Here is a 19618-nt window from a genome sequence, read left to right as displayed (position 1 = left end):
TCGAATCATAGAGTCTGGTCCAATTCACTGCCATGCTGGAAAAGCACAATCAAAGCACCCCTGACAGATGGCCTTCCAGCCTCTGTTTAAAAGTCTCTAAGGAAGGAGAATCCACCAGACTCCAAGGCAGAGAATTCCACTTGGCCAAAATCTGGCACCATCTTGGAAATTGGCATCCTGTGGGTAGTTTTAAAAGAAATCCTTTTGCACGTGGTAGAAGGACATCACCCTGCACCACTGTAAGAAGTGTTTCTTATCATCTCATTGTTCTTCTTTTTTGCAGAAAGTGGTTGAGGAAGAAAAGCTGGAGCACGTGGACAAAGTGAAAGCACTCCTGGGCTGGGTCTCAAATTTTAAACAGAGTTCACAATTCAAAAACATCCCACCAGAGAGTAAAGACCTTGGCGACATCGAGAAATCCATCTTGGAGCAGCAGGTACATAACGGGATGGTGGTCCCTCCCTTCTTCTATTTTGGGGAAGGTTTATTTCTTGTTATGTATCAGCAATCCAGATATAGCCTTTCAATTACCTTTCTATCAGTAATTGAAAAGCTTTATGCAAAATAGACTGGAAATTAGCTTTGTTAAATCCAAAATTCTAATCTTTGCCAAAAAGTGGAAACCCATGTCTTGGCAGATCAGTGTTGTAATTTTGTTGGTGTATGCTAATAAAGGTTGTAATTGAGAATATATTTTCAATTACAGAATGCCCTTAGATGAAACCCATCCTTTTCTTGCTCTTCTGAACGTGGCTTTTGCTTTCTTTTTTTCAGGTCCTTAATGAAGAACTGGCCGCAAAGAAGGAGCAGGTCTCAGAAGCCATCAAAACGGCCCAGATGTTCGTTGCGAGGCACAATAACAAGTGAGTTGGGAAGTGGATCAGGTGGAAGGCAAACACTGGGCTTTGGGTAGGGTTTTGGTTCTGGCCAGAGCTATTGGGGGAATTGAGAACACTCAGCCTCTTAATTTTTATTTACAGTAGAGTCTCACTTATCCAAGCCTCGCTTACCCAAGGTTCTGGATTATCCAAGCCATTTTTGTAGCCAATGTTTTCAATATATCGTGATATTTTGGTGCTAAGTTCGTAAATACAGTAATTACAACATAACATTACTGCGTATTGAACTACTTTTTCTGTCAACGGCGCTCCATGTAGTCATGCCAGTGGCCACATGACCTTGGAGGTGTCTACGGACAACGGCGGCTCTTCGGCTTAGAAATTGAGATGAGCACCAACCCCCAGAGTCAGACATGACTGGACTTAACATCAGGGGAAACCTTTACCTTTTTAATTTGATGTTTAATAGGCTTTTCCTTAATCCCTCCTTATTATCCAAGATATTCACTTATCCAAGCTTCTGCTGGCCCATTTAGCTTGGATAGGTGAGACTCTACTGTATTTATATATATCTATATCTATATATACACACATAAATACATACACACATACACACACACACTTCATATCATGCCTTTGGCCCAGTACTCAGACTCAAGGCAAAATAGAAAAATTCAAACAAAAATGGATTAAAACACATGCAGAGAAATCAGTGAAACAGATAACAGTTATTGTTAAAATACAGATAAGCATCTATAGAATTAAAGTGTTTTAAACATCCATTAAAAATCCATTGCGATTAATTTCTAGATGCCTATTGGGACAGTTTTGTCTTGCTAGTTGTAGGGAATCAATTTTTAATTTCTCTACCCCTCTTAACACATTTTGAGTTGTGGGATTCATAGCTGCTAATACAAGAAAGTAAAGGTGTGTATCCAAAGAAGAGGGGGTTATGTATTATTATTATTATTATTATTATTATTATTATTATTATTATTATTATTATCTACATTTCTATACCGCTTTTCTCACCCCTGGGGGGACTCAAAGCGGTTTACAACATAATAAATGGCAAAATTAAATGCCTTACATATATAAAAATATATCACATATTTAAATAAAAAAACATACAACTGTAGATTAAACAATTAAAACTATAAAAACAATTAAAACTATAAAAACATCAACATAGACATATACAGTAGAGTCTCACTTATCCAACACTCGCTTATCCAACGTTCTGGATTATCCAACACATTTTTGTAGTCAATGTTTTCAATATATTGTGATATTTTGGTGCTAAATTCATAAATACAGTAATTACTACATAGCATTACTGCATATTGAACTACTTTTTCTGCCAAATTTGTTGTCTAACATGATGTTTTGGTTCTTAATTTGCAAAATCATAACCTAATTTGATGTTTAATAGGCTTTTCCTTAATCTCTCTTTATTATCCAACATATTCACTTATCCAACATTCTGCCGGCCGGTTTATGTTGGATAAGTGAGACTCTACTGTATATGAAACATATTAATAATAACAACCACCACCCTAGAAACCTAGTACAATTACATACTTTTGTTGTATTTTCTCAAGTAGTTGTGTTGGGCTACAGAAGGCCTTTTGCTCAAGGTCTGGGAAAGCCCCTACAAATGCAAATAGTGAGTTTCTTAATCAATGTAATACAGTCCTAAACCCAGCTAGTGTGGAGGTTTGACTGTGTTGGGTTGCATTGGTCTCTTGATGGCGGTGGTGTTTGCAACCCAGAATCATGGCCAATGGCTGTCCCTCCCTTGTGATCCGCAGGCTTTCTGGCCAGGAGAAGGAGGTCATTCTGGCCCAGCTAGACGTCCTGCGGGAGACCTATGACCAGCTTTGCTCCGAGTCCAGCGATCAGCTCCAGCAGCTGCAGAGCCACATGGCCCAGGAAACCGCGCACAAGGTAGCCCCCTCCCCTCCCTCTTTCTCCATTGCATTTGTCCTATTTATTTTATTCATTTCCCCATTGATTGGTCCTGGGAGAGAGAACCGTCTCCGTTGCCTACGCCTTCCTTTTCTCACAGCCTGACGACTTTCAGAGATCCATACAAGCCACTTGACTCCAAACCGGACCTCTTTTCTATTTACTTCATTCCTACTTGTGCAACTTGCCCAAATGTCTGTGATCATCACCCGTCCTCCCTCTGTTTTATTGTTGTTCTGCCGTCCTTCCTGAACATATAGCTGTATCATATGTGTATTTCCGCGAGTTGTTCATGTGTCCCATGCAATGTCTCTGTGGAGATGTGCCTTTTCCTATTTGCTTGCCAGCTCCCTGCATTTCAAAGCACTGGACTCAGAGACCGGCTCAACTGGGCTACTGCTGCTGCTTCTAGATGTTACTCTAGATGTAACCATACGCCAAAGACCATGGGGCTCTTTTTAAACGGCCAAAAGGCTTGCTGCTTCTGTTGTGTAACCTTTACAATGCTGTTTTATTCTGGCTTCCCAAAGAGACCACTTTAGGACGAAGGTTCACTGTGTTCAGCTTTGTAAAGATAACTTCAGTTCACAGAAAGCAAAGGCTCCTGATGCATCCACAATGATCCTTCTTGCATCTTATTTATGCTATGCTAATTTATATATTTATTTATTTATTTATTTATTTACATTATTTATATTCCGCCCTTCTCACCCCGAAGGGGACTCAGGGCAGATCACATTACACATATAAGGCAAACATTCAATGCCTTAACATAGAACAAAGATAAAGACAAACGCAGGCTCCGAGCTGGCCTCGAACTCGTGACCTCTTGGTCAGAGTGATTTGTTGCAGCTGGCTGCAGCCGGCTGCTCAACAGCCTGCGCCACAGCCATAGTAGAGTCTCACTTATCCAACATAAACGGAACGGCAGAACGTTGGATAAGGGAATATGTTGGATAATAAGGAGAGATTAAGAAGAAGCCTATTAAACATCAAATTAGGTTATGATTTTACAAATTAAGCACCAAAACGTCATGTTATACAACAAATTTGACAGAAAATGTAGTTCAATACGCAGTAATGCTACATAGTAATTACTATATTTACAAATTCAGCACCAAAATATCATGATGTATTGAAAACATTGACTACAAAAATGCATTGGATAATCCAGAATGTTGAATAAGCAAATGTTGAATAAGTGAGACTCTACTCTACTGTATTGAAAAGATTGACTACAAAAATGGCTTGGATAATCAGAGGCTTGGATAAGCGAGGCTTGGATAAGTGAGACTCTACTGTACATATAATATTAATTATAATATTATAATGGAATACAGTATTATACTACTAATAATACAATATAATCATACTAATAATACAATAATTTTACCTTATATATTAAATGTAATATTACTAATAATATTACCATGTAATGATATAGTGCAATATAGTAATTTAATGCTTATATTGTGCTATTCTAATAATGTTCATTTGATTTGTAAGCCGCTTTGACTCCCCTTCGGGGTGAGAAGAGCGGGATATAAATGTAATAAATAAATAAATAAACAAATTATTTAGAGCCAATAGGCCACAATGATAGTGGCCCAGCATTGTAGAGGCGTTGCATCCGAAGCAGCAAATGCCCATTAATGCAGAAGCGGAAATTGTCTGGCCATGCAGCTGTTGAGAAACTGCCGCTAGGTTGACGTTGGAAGCCAACCACATCTGGAGAGCCAAATGATTCCTATGCCAAGAATACACAATTGAAAATGTATTGGGTTGCCAAGGGATGGGGGAGTTCTCCATGAATTATAACTGAAGCTTGCAATGAAGTTTTTGTTTTTGTTTGGGTGATTGCTTTGTCTTACCGGGGGGAAGGTTTAAAACCTGTATTTCTACAGCGAAAGCCTCCAACTCTGGGCTGAGGGTGGTGGCATAGTAAAGGAAAATATATGCCCTATAAACACCAATGTCAGCGCTGTCCGCCGCATTGAGCATGATGTGTCCCTGTTTGGTTTTATGTGTCACGTTGAGTTAACTGTGTTCAGATTAACTTGCCATCCTTTGCTTACCTTGTCGTCACCTTTTTATCACTAACAACGTGGAGGTTGCACCAAAGAGAATCTCGGGAGATAACGAAAAAAAGCAGGGAGGAGGAGGGATTAGAAGAGTGTATGTTTGTGTGGTGTGTTCTTTCTACTTTTTGTGCAAAACAAACAGTCGCATGCCGGATGCTAACCCTCAGCTTTTACACTGTGTGCGCCTTCTACTACGGCTGAGCTGCGCCATAAAGGCTCTGTCTTTAACCGCTCACGGCAAAAAAAAAATCCACCGTGCTGGTAAGTAGACAAAACAAAACAAAAGCCTTTTTATGACTCCTGTCCTTGTCTTCTTTTATTCCCCCCCCCCCTTCCTCTTTCTTGCTTGTTTTAACACTTGAATGTTGCATGTTTGGAGTCCTTCACTGTGATACTAGAAGGTTTTGAAGGCCATTTCAATGGAGGCCTTAACCCAGCTTGCTGGAGTAAGACTTCTTAGCTTGGCTCCGTCCACACATAGTTATCTAGTGAAGGGGAAAGGGACACCTGATTTAATTTTAATAATAAATAGCAATAGTATGGGCACTTGGTGGCACAGTGTGTTAAAGAGCTGAGCTGCTAAACTTGTGGACCAAAAGGTGCCAGGTTCAAATCCCGGGAGCGTAATGAGCACCCGCTGTTAGCCCCATCTCCTGCCAACCTAATAATAATAATAATATAATAAAACTTTATTTATACCCCGCCACCATCTCCCCAACGGGCACTCAGGGCGGCTTACATGGGGCCATGCCCAGAACAATACAATATAACAGAATATAAAAAGAACAACAAATCATAACATATTGAACAACACAATAAATGATAATATACATTACAACGCAAAATCAGAAGAATAATAAAAACAAGGGCAGGCCACATGAACACTAAGTTAAAACTCAGGGTGAGAAAGAAATAAGAATAAAAACCACAAAGAACAGGGTCATAAAATAGTGGTGCAATCTAGAGGATAGATATCGGAGGGGAGCAACAGAGAAGATATATGTAGTAATTACTCTCCAAAAGCACAATGGAAGAGCCATGTTTTCAGGTCTTTCTTAAAGGCTACTAATGTGGGGCTTTGCCTAGCAGTTCGAATACATGCCAATGTGAGTAGATCAATAGGTACCGCTCCAGCGGGAAGGTAACAGCACTCCATGCAGTCATGCCGGCCACATGACCTTGGAGGTGTCTACGGACAATGCCGGCTCTTTGGCTTAGAAATGGAGATGAGCACCAACCCCCAGAGTCAGACATGACTGGACTTAACGTCAGGGGAAAACCTTTACCTTTACCTTTACTATGAATAATAGTTTGATTAAATAAATAGCCTAACCTTGGAAGTCTATTGAAGATGGTGTCCTTAGTATTAGAAGGAGTCAGTTGAGGAAGTCTGCTGTGAGAAAACACAGATATCAACAATAAAACCCATCGCCTCCCTTAGTTAGGCAAGGAAAAACAATCGAAGGGAAAAGCCGGGACCATAAAAGGAAAGAGCAACCATCTTAATAAGATGTAAGACAGTTTAAACAAAGATGGTATTTTGATTTTGACTAAATGGTATTGAATGACTGTAATCGGGAAATTGTGGGGAAATTTGCTTTCCTGAACCGTTTTGAAAGGCATCTGATCAAAGGGCCCATGTGCAGGACGAAAAGAGAAAGAGACAAGAGGAAAGACATGTTTAAACGAACCTGGGTCTCAAAGCCTTCTAGAATGACACATCTGGGATGGAAGGGAAACTGCAAACCCACATCTAGCATGCTGAGAAACAGCTTGACCGCATGACTGCATCTTCGGCTATAGACTTGCCATTTTCCCATCTAGCTTGCCATGTCTCTCGCAAGACCTCCAGCAATATTCATCTTAGGGGAAGCTTTTGGTGGAAATGTATATCTCCTTCCCTCCTGTTCCCTGTGCTTCATGTGGGTGAACTGTGTTGTGGTTGTTTTGTGCCTTATGTTTCTTTTCCTTTTGGATATAAAGTCGCCAAAGGTACCCTGGGGAATGCATGGCTGTCGCTCTCCTTGTATGTCTTTCTGTCTTTCCCTCTCTTTGTCTCACCCTTCTCCCAATTGTTTTTGTGGGAAACTCTGGGGCTAATCTACCATTTTTACTGCTTTCGAGAGGTGTCCAAAATGTCTCAGCTCGGCCACATCTGGCTGCCTGGATTGAGCCCCAAAGGCCTGCTAGAAAACAACTCTCAAAATCTTCTTTCATCCATGTTTTGATATGGTCAAAACAGACTAATCAATAAAGAGTTGTTGTTGTTCTTCCATCCATAATCTGGATGTGCTATTTCAGAAATTATGTGCATTTCCTGCCCTTGTGGTATGGGTTTAGGGTTGGGAATCTGTCTCAAACCCAACCTTAAAAGACTGAGACATCCTTGGACCTGGGTATCCCAAAATCATACCTCCTTGCTACATTCTCTCTTCCTGAGATCTTGTTTCCTTTCCATTTTTCTAGGGAACCGAGACCGTGGCTGGAGTGCTGGACCTCGGCACGATGGAAGTCGTCCCCATTTGGGGGGCCATGCAGAAGGGCCTCCTGGACCAAGAAACAGGTCTCCTGCTGCTGGAAGCACAAGTTGCTTCTGGTGGCCTTTTGGTTCCCGATACCGGCGAAAAGATCTCGCTCTCTGAAGGCTTGGCAAAAGACATCATCGATGCTAAGACCTATGCAATGCTTCAGGAGCTACAGAGTGGGGTCCAGTTGGTCAACAGCCATGACTTTCAAGGGAAGCCGCTTCTTCCCCTTGCGGCTGCAATGGAGGATGGGACGATCAGCGAAAGAGTCGGTTTGACAATTGCAAAAATGCAAATCCTTGCTGGAGGGCTTCACGATCCCTCCAGCGATGGGAGGATCGGCTTAGAAGAGGCCCTTCAAGGAGGCATGATTCCACCTCATCTCCATGAGAAGATGGCCTCTTGCTTGGATTCTTGCAAGACTTTGATTGACCCCAATTCGGCCAAGAAAACGGGCCTGAGCGAACTGCAGCAGCAGTGCCTCCCAGACCCAGAGACAGGGCTGAGGTTGCTTCCAGTGCATCAACTGGCAGGAGGGATGGTGAGCCTCACCTCCGGCCAGAAGGTGAACATCTTCCGTGCAGTGCAGGAAGGCCTCATTGAGATGCAGGTTGCCGTGCGGCTTCTGGAAGCCCAGCTCTTCGCCGGTGGCATCGTGGACCCTAAAAGTGGCCATCGTCTGACTGTGGAGGAGGCCGCGAGACATAACCTTATTGACCAAGATCTGGCCTGTGCCCTTCTGGTCCGGCAGATGCAAACAGGTGGCATTGTGGATACGGTTACGGGAGAGAGGCTGTCGCTGGACGAAGCCGTCAGGAAAGACTTGGTGGAGCCTAGAATGGCTGTGGCCACCTTGGAATCCCTGTGGTCATTTATGGGCCTCCTGCAGCCCGAATCGGGTGAAATCCTCCCAGTTGCAACCGCGTTGGATCGGGGCATCTTGTCTTCCGAACTGGCTGACGAGATCCTAAGCAAGAGGCAACACATTGAGGCAGTTTTTATCCCAGAAACCCGAGAGATCATGTCATGGGAGAAGATCATGGATGCTGGGATCCTGAGCCAAGATGCTGCCAAAACATTAAAGTCAATGCTCCTTCCTGATGTCATGCCAAATGTGCCCTTAGCGGACTCCCCACCAGGTAGAGTTCGAAATATCAGCCCAACGAACCGCAAAGACCAAAGTGAGGAGTGTAAAGAACGAATGTTGTTCTATTTGATGACCCACAGCTATGTTGATGCTTGCAGTGGCCAGAAACTGCTTCTCCTGACAGAGGAGGAATTGAACACCCTTGCTGACATTGTGGAGCCCACCATAGAGAAAGACCCTCACTCACAGCCCATGGAGGAAAGGCAGCACCAACCCAAAGGCTGGGAGGTTGTGGAGGACAGGATGGTGGCAACTGTAGAGTCTGAGCCCCATAGTGAATTGGCCTGGAAAGAGCTTGAGCTGAACTTATCAGCACCACAGAAAGAGCTTGAGAGGAACCTGATGCCAGGCGTTTGTTTTCCGATCCATTGGAATGAGAGGGAAGCTGGAGATCTTCCAGGGAAAGAGGTGGAAAGAGGTATGAAGGTGAAGGAGGAGAAGGAGGTGGATTCTTTGGAAGGTTTTGGAAGTGAAATGGGTGGCTCCAAAAGAGAGGCAGAACAGATCATGATTCAGAACGCGAGTGAAGCAGATCTGTTAATATGTGAGTCTATAGAAGAACCCAGCCCTGGGAAAGAATTGAGAGACATAAAGATAACATTGGACAGTGTCAAGTTTGACAAACAACCGGCAGAAGAAGAGATGATGTTTTCTGAAGAGCAGAAGAAAGTTTCTGAAATGGAAAGAAGCTACATTGAAAAAGAATCCAGAATGGCTGTTGACTTGCAAAGCTTGAAGGAGAACGTAATGAAAAAGGCGATTCTTGCAGCAACAAGTGAAGGTTCTGAAGTTAACTTGTTAAATGCGGGGAAAGTGGAAAATGGGTCAATAGAAAGCCTTATTTGTCAAGATGAAGGAAAGATTAGTGGTGAGCCTATTAAGGAAGAAGAAGCGGTGTCTGGAGAAGGGAGAGTGGGTCATTCTGACCAGACAGAAAGTGTTGCATTCCCAAAACCGTCCACAGAAGAAGGTGACGACACATTGCATACACTGATAACACAACTCTATGGCGGCGGCATAATTAATGAACAAACTGGGAAAAGGATGCTCTTGGATGAGTCGGTGTCCTGTGGCGTTCTCCCCGGTCACACGGCCATCAAACTGATGGGCGAGTTGAAACTCTTTGGTGGATTCTTTGATGCGGAGAGCTGCGAAGCTTTAACCACTGAAGAAGTTATCCACGAAGGACTGATGGACGAGACCCTTCTCCAGAAGGTGCTGGACTCTGACCAAGCCATCAGCGGAGTGGTGGATCCACGGAGCAAAGCCATTTACTCCATCACAGATGCATCAGAGGTTGGCCTCTTGGACAAAGAGACGGCTGCGAGAATCCTGGAAGGGCAAGTGGTTACCGGAGGGATTGCGGACGTCAAGCGCGGCAAGAAGGTGTCTGTCACGCTGGCCTCTAAGCTTGGCTTGGTGGAGCGGCCCATTCAAGAGGAGCTGAAGAAACTTGAAAAAGCATCCAAGGGGAAGGGCATGGATGGAGCAACGAAAGAGAAACTGATTTCTTTGCAAGCAGAAATAGGTGGCATCGTAGACCCTAAAACCAAAGAACCTCTAACTGTTCCCCAAGCTGTAGAAAAGGGACTGCTGTCTAAGGAGAAAGCTTCTGAGGTCTTGATGAAGCAGATAGTTGATGGAGGGATCCTTCACCACAAAACAGGCATGAGACTTTCTGTTGAAGATGCTTTGGTGCACAAATTGATCGACCAAGGATTGTATGACAATCTCAGGAAGGCAGAAAATGTGTGTTTTCATCAGTACATTCATCCAGAGACAAAAGAACTCATCTCCTTACCTCAAGCTGTGGCGCTTGGTCTGATCAGCTCAGGCTTTCAAAGCAAGGTTCAAGGAATGCAAGCCTCAACTGGAAGCGTCTTTGATCCTGTTTCCCACCAGAAAATCCCACTGACCAAAGCAGTGAAGGAAGGACTATTGCCCAAGGCAGTTATGGAAAAAGCCGTCACCTCCGCTGACATGAAGCATGCCATTCTTGATCCAGAGAGCTGTGGGCTGGTTCCCTACTCAGAATTGGTCAGGAAGAGCAGAATTGACATTGAGTCGGGGCAGAGGTATTTGGAGGTGGTCCCCTTCCGAGACCTCAAAGACGAAAGGACCGGGAACGTGCTTCTGTGTCCCCAGGCAGTGAAACTTGGCAAAGTGGAGCCCGCGCTTGTGTCGAGATTGTTGCAGGCACAAGCGGAGTCCGGTGGCATCGTGGAACCTGCTACAGGCCAAAGACTGTCCCTGGCAGATGCTTTGGAACGAGGGATGGTGGATGAAGACATGGCCAAAGCCATTGCAGTCAGCCAGCTCTCGACTGGAGGCATTGTCAGTACTGAGAGAGGACAAAGGCTAACATTAATGGAAGCAGTTGAGATGGGACTTGTCAGCAAGAAACTTGCCAGTGCAATTCAGGAAAGTGCTCTAGTGATCAGTGATGATGTGAAAGGACGTGAAGATTGTCAGCCACAACTGTTGCTTCAGAATGGTACCTCAAAGACTGATGCGTCAGTCATTGGCGAATATTCCGCTGAGAGTAATGAGGAGAAGCAGTCGGTGCTCTTTGAAGGAACAGGCTCCAAGATGTTCGAAGAGGTGCCTGTTGGTTCTCTTAAAGACGTTCAAGAGATCCTGGAAGAGATGGGTGACTCCGTGCCACCTTCCCTTCCACTTCCTTCTGGTCCACTTTTAGGAGAAGGCAAGATGGAGTCGGAGCTGGCCTTGATGTTAGATCCAGTTGGAGCCCTGCAACTGAAGGCCCAGAAGAAAGACATGAAGAGGAAGAGCCGTTTGCGGAGGGAAGAGCTCCAGAGAGGAGAGGTAGAAAAGCCAGGAGCAAGTGAGCAAGTGATGGAGAAGGAATGGCAAAATGTAACGAGGAATGAGAGAATTAATGGAGAGCAGGAGCAAAACCAGAGGGTCAACCAGTTTGCTCAAGAAGAGAGTGATAGGACAGACCTCGCTTCTGAACCATCCCAAAGGACTATCTGCTTACATTCTCTGGAAACCTCAAATGATCCAAGAGAGAATGAAAAAGTTGGCATTGAATCTGAAGTACCTGCAACAGTCGATGAGTCACAGACACCAACCTCGGAAGAAGCTTTGTTTGGAGACACCAAGATTGAACCGTCAGGAATGGCATCTGAATTAAGAAGCCAGGATCCCAATGCTTCAGAAAGTACTTGCGTAGAGGTCCCCAAGAAGATGAAGAAGAAGACCAAAAGGAATAGAAAGCAGGTTACTGCCACAAAAGACCCAGCTCAGTTGCCCGAGTCTTCCCATCTGAGGCCATCTGAAATTCCTATTCTGGTTTCCAAAGAAGTTTTGGTGCAAAGGACTTCTGCTGTTCAAAAATCCTCTCAGGGTAATATCTCTGGCAAGAAGGTGAGGGGTCTTCTCAAGCCAGAAGAGGCTGATGATAAAAGAGAGGATCGGGAAGCATCTGGAAAAGAGGAGAAAGGAGGCAAAGAGAACATCACAGATGACCAGAAAGTAAGCACTGTCCCAACAACAGACGCTTTTGGAGAGTTGGCTCAACAACAAGAGATTAGAACTGACCAGGATTCTCCATTAGCGTTGGATGCAGTAGAAATAAAAATAGAAGAAAAAGTATTTCAAGAAAAGGCCCAAGAGCTGCGCCTTTCAAACGATGAAGTCCCCAAACTAGTTGCCATAGATGACACCCAAACCTTTGTGTCTTCGGAGACAGAAGTTGTGCAAAATAGGACAATACTACAAGGAGAAACAGGCAGTTCTGCTTCCACACCTTCACTCTCCCAAGACAAAACCATCCAGGGAGTGACCAGAGAAGATGACAGCATTGCTGCTAAAGGGCTGACGATGGATGAGGAACCGGAAGAGACCCGGGACATTGACTGTTTGAGAAGCAAAATAAGCTCCCCGGAGGAGTGGACACTGCAAAGGAGTGGATATCCGGAAGGCAAGAGGGACCCTTCTCCCAAGACTCAAGACTCAGTCTCGAAATTGGCCGGAGAAAAGGAGAAGGCGGATGAACTCTCCAGCGCAGTTGAAGGCAGAGAAGAGAGACCGCCAGATGCCCCTAAACTAACCAAGGTAGGTATGGTCTTATTCAAGTTCAGGCAGTCCCCAAGTTAAGAACTTCAACAAAATACATACGAAAGGATAAGCACCTCTATGGTTTTTCCTTTGCTGTCTGTGTAAAGTTTTTTTAGAAAAATTTCCCTCACTTTCGTCCTTGGGATCATTAGATTTTGGAAAATGTCGCTTGTTGTGGAAACAAGGATTGGGCAGAAAGCTTCCGTTGGGATGCCTTTCCCCCTGATAATAACTCTTTCAATAGTGGATTTACTTTCTGAGAAGTAGATTTCTTGCAATCACAGCCCCGTTCTTAACTAGGTGTAGTTTGTAATTCGGATGTTTGTCACTTGGGGACTGCCTTACATAGATGTCATATGCATTGAGAACTAGTTTAGGAGATAGTTGAGTAGCCAGAGTGAGAGGGTTTTCCCTTTTGAAGTCAAGGTAGAGGCTACAAAAATGTTATGCTGTTTGCCATGTTTGAAAATGGCCATTAGTGTCCTTTTAATATACAGGGTGTTTGAAAAAGAACTCCCTTATTTTAATGTAAATTACCGTATATACTCAAGTATAAGCCGACCTGAATATAAGCCGAAACACCTAATTTTACTCTAAAAAACTGGGAAAACGTATTCACTCGAGCATAAGCCGAGGGTGGGAAATGCAGCATCTAAATTTCAAAATAAAAATAGATACCAATAAAATTACATTAATTGAGGCACCAGCAAGTTAAATATTTTTGAATATTTACCATATTTCAAAGAAAAACGGTAAACTAGCTCTCTAAGTGGAAAAGTAGGGTAAAAAAAACAATATGGTATTAACAATAAAATAATAATAATAATAATAATAATAATAATAATAATAATAATAGTAATAATTCTTCAATTGTATCCCACCCTATTTATCTCCCCATTGGGACTCAGGTCAGCCTCCAACATGGTAACAGGCAACATTCAATGCTGATATAAACAATGCAGAGCTAGATATAGAACTATAATTATATATACTAATTTCACATATGCATTTCCCCTTGAAACCTTTGCAAATCCTCTCAATATATATGTGAATTTCCCTCCTGCATCTACCTAGAAATCTCTGTATGTGTGTGTGTGTGTGTATTTCTAAGCCCTATATATCTATATTCATATATATCTAGATAGACATTTCTCTCTATATATAATTATATCTGCATAGGATTTGGAAAGACTTGCAAACATGTGAGGCAAAAATTTATATATAAAAATAATGTATACACATAGATATAGATATACAGGTATATGGAAATCTCTAGATATCTATATGTATATAGGATTTGCAAAGACTTGCAAGCATATGAGGGGAAATTTATATATAAAATTAATATATAGAGAGAGATACAAATATTTAGCTACATAGGAATTGCAAAGGCTTGCAAGGGGAAATGCTTATATATCTGTAGCAGAGATTAACAAATATTTCAGGTGGAAATGCTTTTATAAGATTAATGGGTATATATATATTCTTGCAAGGGCTTATTTTCCTTTTCAAAACATTCCCTTGGTTAAGAGCGAGGGAGGCTTTGGAAAAGTAAACACTGATAAAGGAGGGTAAGGTGAGAGTTAAATATGTCATATATTGCAAGCAATGGCCTCCAGGCCGGCTTGACCTTGACCCAATTATAAGCCGGGGGAGGCTTTTTCAGCTCATAAAAAAGGCTGAAAAACTCAGCTTATATTCGAGTATATACAGTACATTAAAACTAGGGAGTTTTTTTTCAAACACACTGTATTACCACTTATTGAGAGGTTGAGGAAGGTGGAAGGTCAAATCCATCAGTCAATAAATATATGGTTTAACGGAATAGAGCCTGGAGATCTATGATGGTCTCATCGTAGGAAGACTGTTGTAGCGTTGTTGCTATATTTACCCTTAGTTATCTTCCTTTCCTGCCTCTTGGTCTAAATCACAAGGCAGAAGGTAGTATACAAAATGTACAGATAACACAACGAAGTTGTAATAAAGTGAGCAGCAATGCTCCCAGAGATACAGTGAAATAATAAATGTGGGAAAGATTCTAACTAATGCAAATGCCAGTCAAATGGCTTCTCTAAATATTTTAACTGGATATTGGAGAGGGAGGGATGTAAAGAGATCTGTGAGAAAATCATAAAGGACAGGATCCATGATGGAGAAGTTTAGGAAGTTATGCATGGAGAGAAATACTCTAAGAAGCGAAGAGCATTTTTTGGAAAAATTGAAAGTGCAGCGGAGCAAAGAGAAAGATGTAGAAGATGGTTCTGCTTGGCTTTTCTCGCCATGAATCTGAGCCCCATGTTCCATGTTTCTCCTCTCTCTGACTGCCACAGACTCCCCTCAGCAAGCAGCTCTGCCTTGACCACGATGAGAAGCTGGTTGCGCTGCTGTCCAGGGTGCGCGACGTGGAAATGCGCATCCAGCGGGTTCCGCTTCTGGAGCAGGACTCGGCCGCACTTCAGGACTTGCTCCGCCAAGCAGAAGTAAGTGGATCAAATGAACGAACTGAAAAATTTTATTACGGTTACAGACCAGAAGCTTGAAATGTTAAAACAATAAAATTAGAGGTTTTTAAAACATTAAAACCAGAAGTTTGAATACACACACTAATAGGTCTGTAACACTGTGCAACATGATTTTTGTTCCTGGGTTATCAATGTCATTATTTCTTAATTGCTTCTATCATAAAACATGGGAACCTTTTATTAAACTGCAAAAACGTTTTCTGTTTTTGCGGGAGGGACATCCTGCAGCACATTTTGCAGACCCAGCTCTTTAATAATAATAATACCGTGTTTCCCCGAAAATAAGACAGTGTCTTATATTATTTTTTACTCCCAAAGATGTTCTAGGTCTTATTTTCAGGGGATGTCGTATTTTTCCATGAAGAAGAATTCATATTTATTGTTGAACAAAAAAAATGAACATTGATTCTATACTGTACAGTAGTTGTCATCACAAACCAACATAACTAAACCAGACAAACTGTAACAAATTTCTTGTTACTACCATTATTTCCATATACAACTGGTATGTAAGCTGCCCCGAGTCCCTCTGGGGAGATGGAGGTGGGGTATAAAAATAAAATAATAATAATAATAATAATAATGATGTACATTTACCAATCCTGCATGCTATGGTCTTTTGTTTGGCGGGTGCCGGGCATGCTTCCAAACAAAAACTTTGCTAGGTCTTACTTTCGGGGGAGGCCTTATATTTAGCAATTCAGCAAAACTTCTACTAGGTCTTATTTTTTGGGGATGTCTTTTGCGGAAACAGGGTAATAATATAATAACTTTATTTTTATACCCCGCCTCTATCTCTCAGGGCAGCTTATATGGGGCCAAGCCCGAATAAAAACAATAGCAATATAAAACACAACAATAGACAAAAGACATGCACAATTATAAAAATTTAAACACCCAATAAAAACAAATGACAAGAACTAATAAAAACATGGATTAAAATGGAGAGGTTGTAAAAGTAGACTGGGTAAGGTGCACCATATAAATATTGTAAACACGAGGTGACTGATAAAGTGCTGTAAATTCTTGGAAGTGCAAATTGGGATGGGAATAGACCCTGAGATGTTCCTCAAAGGGATGTATGGTCTCCAGATCTTTGATCATTTTAGTCATCCTCCTCTGGACACCGTCCAGCTTCTCATTATTTATTTATTTATTTATTAGCAACATTTATATTCTGCCTTTCTCACCCCGAAGGGGACTCAGGGTATGGTATACATGTGCTATAGGACAATATAAGCACTACGTAAGCATTAAATATTATTATATTGTATTATATGACTATATTGCAATATTTTAGTAATATTACATGTAATATAAATATACAATTATAATAGTGTATTATTATTATGGTTGTTACATTGTATTACATCATAATATTATTATCAATATTATAGGTATATACAATATATTATAATATTAGTATATTATATGAGGGCTATCCAAAAAGTACATTGCGTTTTGGAATTAAAAATGAACAAAGTATAGGAGAAAACAATTTACCATATGCAGTTGAAAGCCACACCCAAATACCACATCTCACGTAGTCGCCCCACTAAATTCTGCCGCTTGTCCTCAACCAGCCGGTCAACCCTTTCCGCAGCTGCACAGCGTTGCCAAAGCACTATGTTGCCCACCATGCCCCCAGTGTTGGAAACAAATGATTGAGGAAGCAAGTGGCAGAATTTAGTGGGGAAGGAGTTGCAAAGCTCCTTCATCGCTATGGTAAGTGCCTAGATTTGAATGGCGACTACGTAATTCCAAAATGTACTTTCTGGATAACACTTGTGTGTGTGTGTGTGTGTGTGTGTGTATCTCTTTTGAACTGTGGTGCCCAGAATTAGACATAGTATTCCAGGTAAAGAGCAGAATAGACTTCCCTCAATCTGGACACTACTCCTTTTGACGCAGCCCAAAATCCCATTGGCTTTTTTAGCTGCTGCATCACATTGTTGGCTCATGTTTAACTTGTCCACTAAGAGTATTTCTCTCCAGACATAGCTTTGAGGTAGCTTTTTAAAAGCCTTTCTTCCTCCCTGCTTTTGGACCCAGATCTTGCTGCCTGCTTAGACAGTGACGTGGGTGCGAATTCTGTTTTACAGACAGCATTAGCAGGAAGAACAAAAAGCAGACGGAGAAAGGGAGGGAGGGTGAGAGAGGCATTTGTTGCTGATGTTTTGGCTTATGGCTGCTTCTTTTTCCTTGACCCGCAGGCCTTGGATGCGGAGCTGCAGGGCCTCTCCTCCCCAGTGAGTCAGGGGCTGGAAGCCGCCCAAAATCTCCTGGCCAGCCCTCCTCTTCAAGTCCCTGAGCAGCTGCTGAAGGCTTTGGAGAAGGACGCCAAGAACCTCCAGAAGTCCTTTAGCTCTGTGAGCGAAGCCTTGGCTTCATGGCTGACGAACCTTCAGGCTGCAGCCAAGGAAGAAGAAAAGGTACCACATCCATTGCAGTCAACAAACTTCCAGGGACGTCCCTCAAACAAGTAGACAACAATGTTAACTCAGATAGGGCTTCCCTTTACATAATGGGAACAATGTATGTCACCTCTGACTATTATTAATAATAATAATAATAATAATAATAATAATAATAATAATAATAATAATACTAAAGGTAAAGGTTTCCCCTGACATTAAGTCCAGTCATGTCTGACTCTGGGGGTTGGTGCTCATTTCCATTTCTAAGCCGAAGAGCCAACGTTGTCCGTAGACACCTCCAAGGTCATGTGGCCATAGGCATGACTGCATGGAGCTCTGTTACCTTCCCGCCAGAGCGGTACCTATTGATCTACTCACATTGGCATGTTTTCGAACTGCTAGGTTGGCAGGAGCTGGGGCTAACAGCAGACGCTCATTCTGCTCCCAGGATTTGAACCTGGGACCTTTTGGTCTGCAAGTTCAGCAGCTCAGCGCTTTAACACACTTCGCCACCGGGGCTATGTAACATGATTTTTGTTCCTGTTATATAAATGTCATTTCCTAATTGGTTCTATCATAAAAACATGGAAATGGTTTATTAAACTGCAAAAAACTTACAGCACATTTTTGCTCTAATTTTTTAATGAATTGAGTCTCAACCAATTCAACCTAGTTTGTGGCAACCACAAAAACGAAGTTTCTGGAGTAGAACATCTACTTTCAAAGTAAGCACCACATAATTAAACAGGAAATAACATTTTCAAACCAGGAACAGAAATGGAAGGAATCTCTTTTCCCCCTAAGGAATCATTTGGTCCTATGGCTATACTGGAAATTGACCATCAAATCACGCCGGAGGGCCTAGAGATTCCTAGCATGGTCACCTCACTATATTTCTCCCTATATTTTATATATATATAGCGTTTTCCCACTTTCATGGGGGTCCCGCACCCCTTGACCTCAGTGAACGTCATCTTACTTCCTTCTCCCTTTTCCTTTTCAGACCAAAGTCCGAACCCGGCATGAAGAGCTGCAGAGAAATCTGCAAGGGCTGCTGACCTGGGTTTCGGACACGACACAGTCCCTCAATGGCCTTGATTTCCCCGGGGCCAAAACAGCGGAGGACCCCGGCGCCTTGCATTCCTGCCTCCAGAGCTACAAGGTAGTCAAGGCCACTACGTTCCTCTGAGTCTGGCTCTTCTGCACTGCACAATTAAGGCAGATTTACCCCACTTTATCCGCCAAGGTCGCATCTTGTGCAACTCTTGGTTTTGCCATTTCAGGATGGAGGAATGTTTGGGATGCTCTTCAAAAGAAGACTAATACCATGCCCAGGAAAGAAGCTTAGTCCTTCACTAAACTATACATTCCAGGAAATAATCTTAGTCCCTCGCCAAACTATAAATCCCAGGAAACTAGCATAGTCCCTTGCTAAACTACAAATTCCAACAAAAAAGCTTACTACCTCGCCACACTATAAATCCCAGGAAAGAAACTTAATCCCTTGTCAAACTACAAATCTCAAGAAAGAAGTTTAGTCCCTTGCCAGACTCCAAATCCCAGGAAAGAAGCTTAGTACCTTGCCAAATTATAAATCCCAGGACAGAAACTTAATTCCTTGCCAAACTACAAATCCCAAGAAAGAAGTTTAGTCCCTCTCCGGAGTACAAATCCCAGGAAAGAAGCTTAGTACCTTGCCAAACTATAAATCCCAGGAAAAAGCTTAGTACTTTGCCAAACTATAAATCCCAGGAAAAAGCTTAGTACTTTGCCAAACTATAAATCCCAGGAAAAGGCTTAGTACCTTGCCAAACTATAAATCCCAGGAAAAAGCTTAGTACCTTGCCAAACTATAAATCCCGGGAAAGAAGCTTAGTACCTTGCCAAACTATAAATCCCAGGAAAAAGCTTAGTACCTTGCCAAACTATAAATCCCGGGAAAGAAGCTTAGTACTTTACCAAACTATAAATCCCAGGAAAAAGCTTAGTACCTTGCCAAACTATAAATCCCGGGAAAGAAGCTTAGTACCTTGCCA

General features: G+C 42.4%; 1 protein-coding gene across 21 annotated transcripts in view; it reads left to right on the top strand.

Moving 5' to 3' along the window:
• macf1 (microtubule actin crosslinking factor 1) overlaps positions 1-19618 on the top strand; it is a 319723-nt gene that overhangs the window by 185537 nt on the left and 114568 nt on the right. For 16 of the 21 annotated variants that reach the window (XM_062962874.1, XM_062962875.1, XM_062962878.1 and 13 more), the window contains 7 exons: positions 284-436; positions 775-863; positions 2651-2786; positions 7355-12640; positions 14974-15123; positions 17379-17597; positions 18586-18744. In XM_062962874.1, coding sequence (XP_062818944.1) covers positions 284-436; positions 775-863; positions 2651-2786; positions 7355-12640; positions 14974-15123; positions 17379-17597; positions 18586-18744 — 6192 coding nt within the window. The remainder of the gene's footprint in view (positions 1-283; positions 437-774; positions 864-2650; positions 2787-7354; positions 12641-14973; positions 15124-17378; positions 17598-18585; positions 18745-19618) is intronic. The other 5 variants (XM_062962877.1, XM_062962876.1, XM_062962873.1 and 2 more) reach the window with 1 other exon arrangement.

The sequence above is a fragment of the Anolis carolinensis genome, unplaced genomic scaffold (assembly GCF_035594765.1).
Source record: "Anolis carolinensis isolate JA03-04 unplaced genomic scaffold, rAnoCar3.1.pri scaffold_10, whole genome shotgun sequence".
Lineage (NCBI taxonomy): Eukaryota > Metazoa > Chordata > Lepidosauria > Squamata > Dactyloidae > Anolis > Anolis carolinensis.
This window is presented reverse-complemented; position numbering and strand designations above follow the sequence as displayed.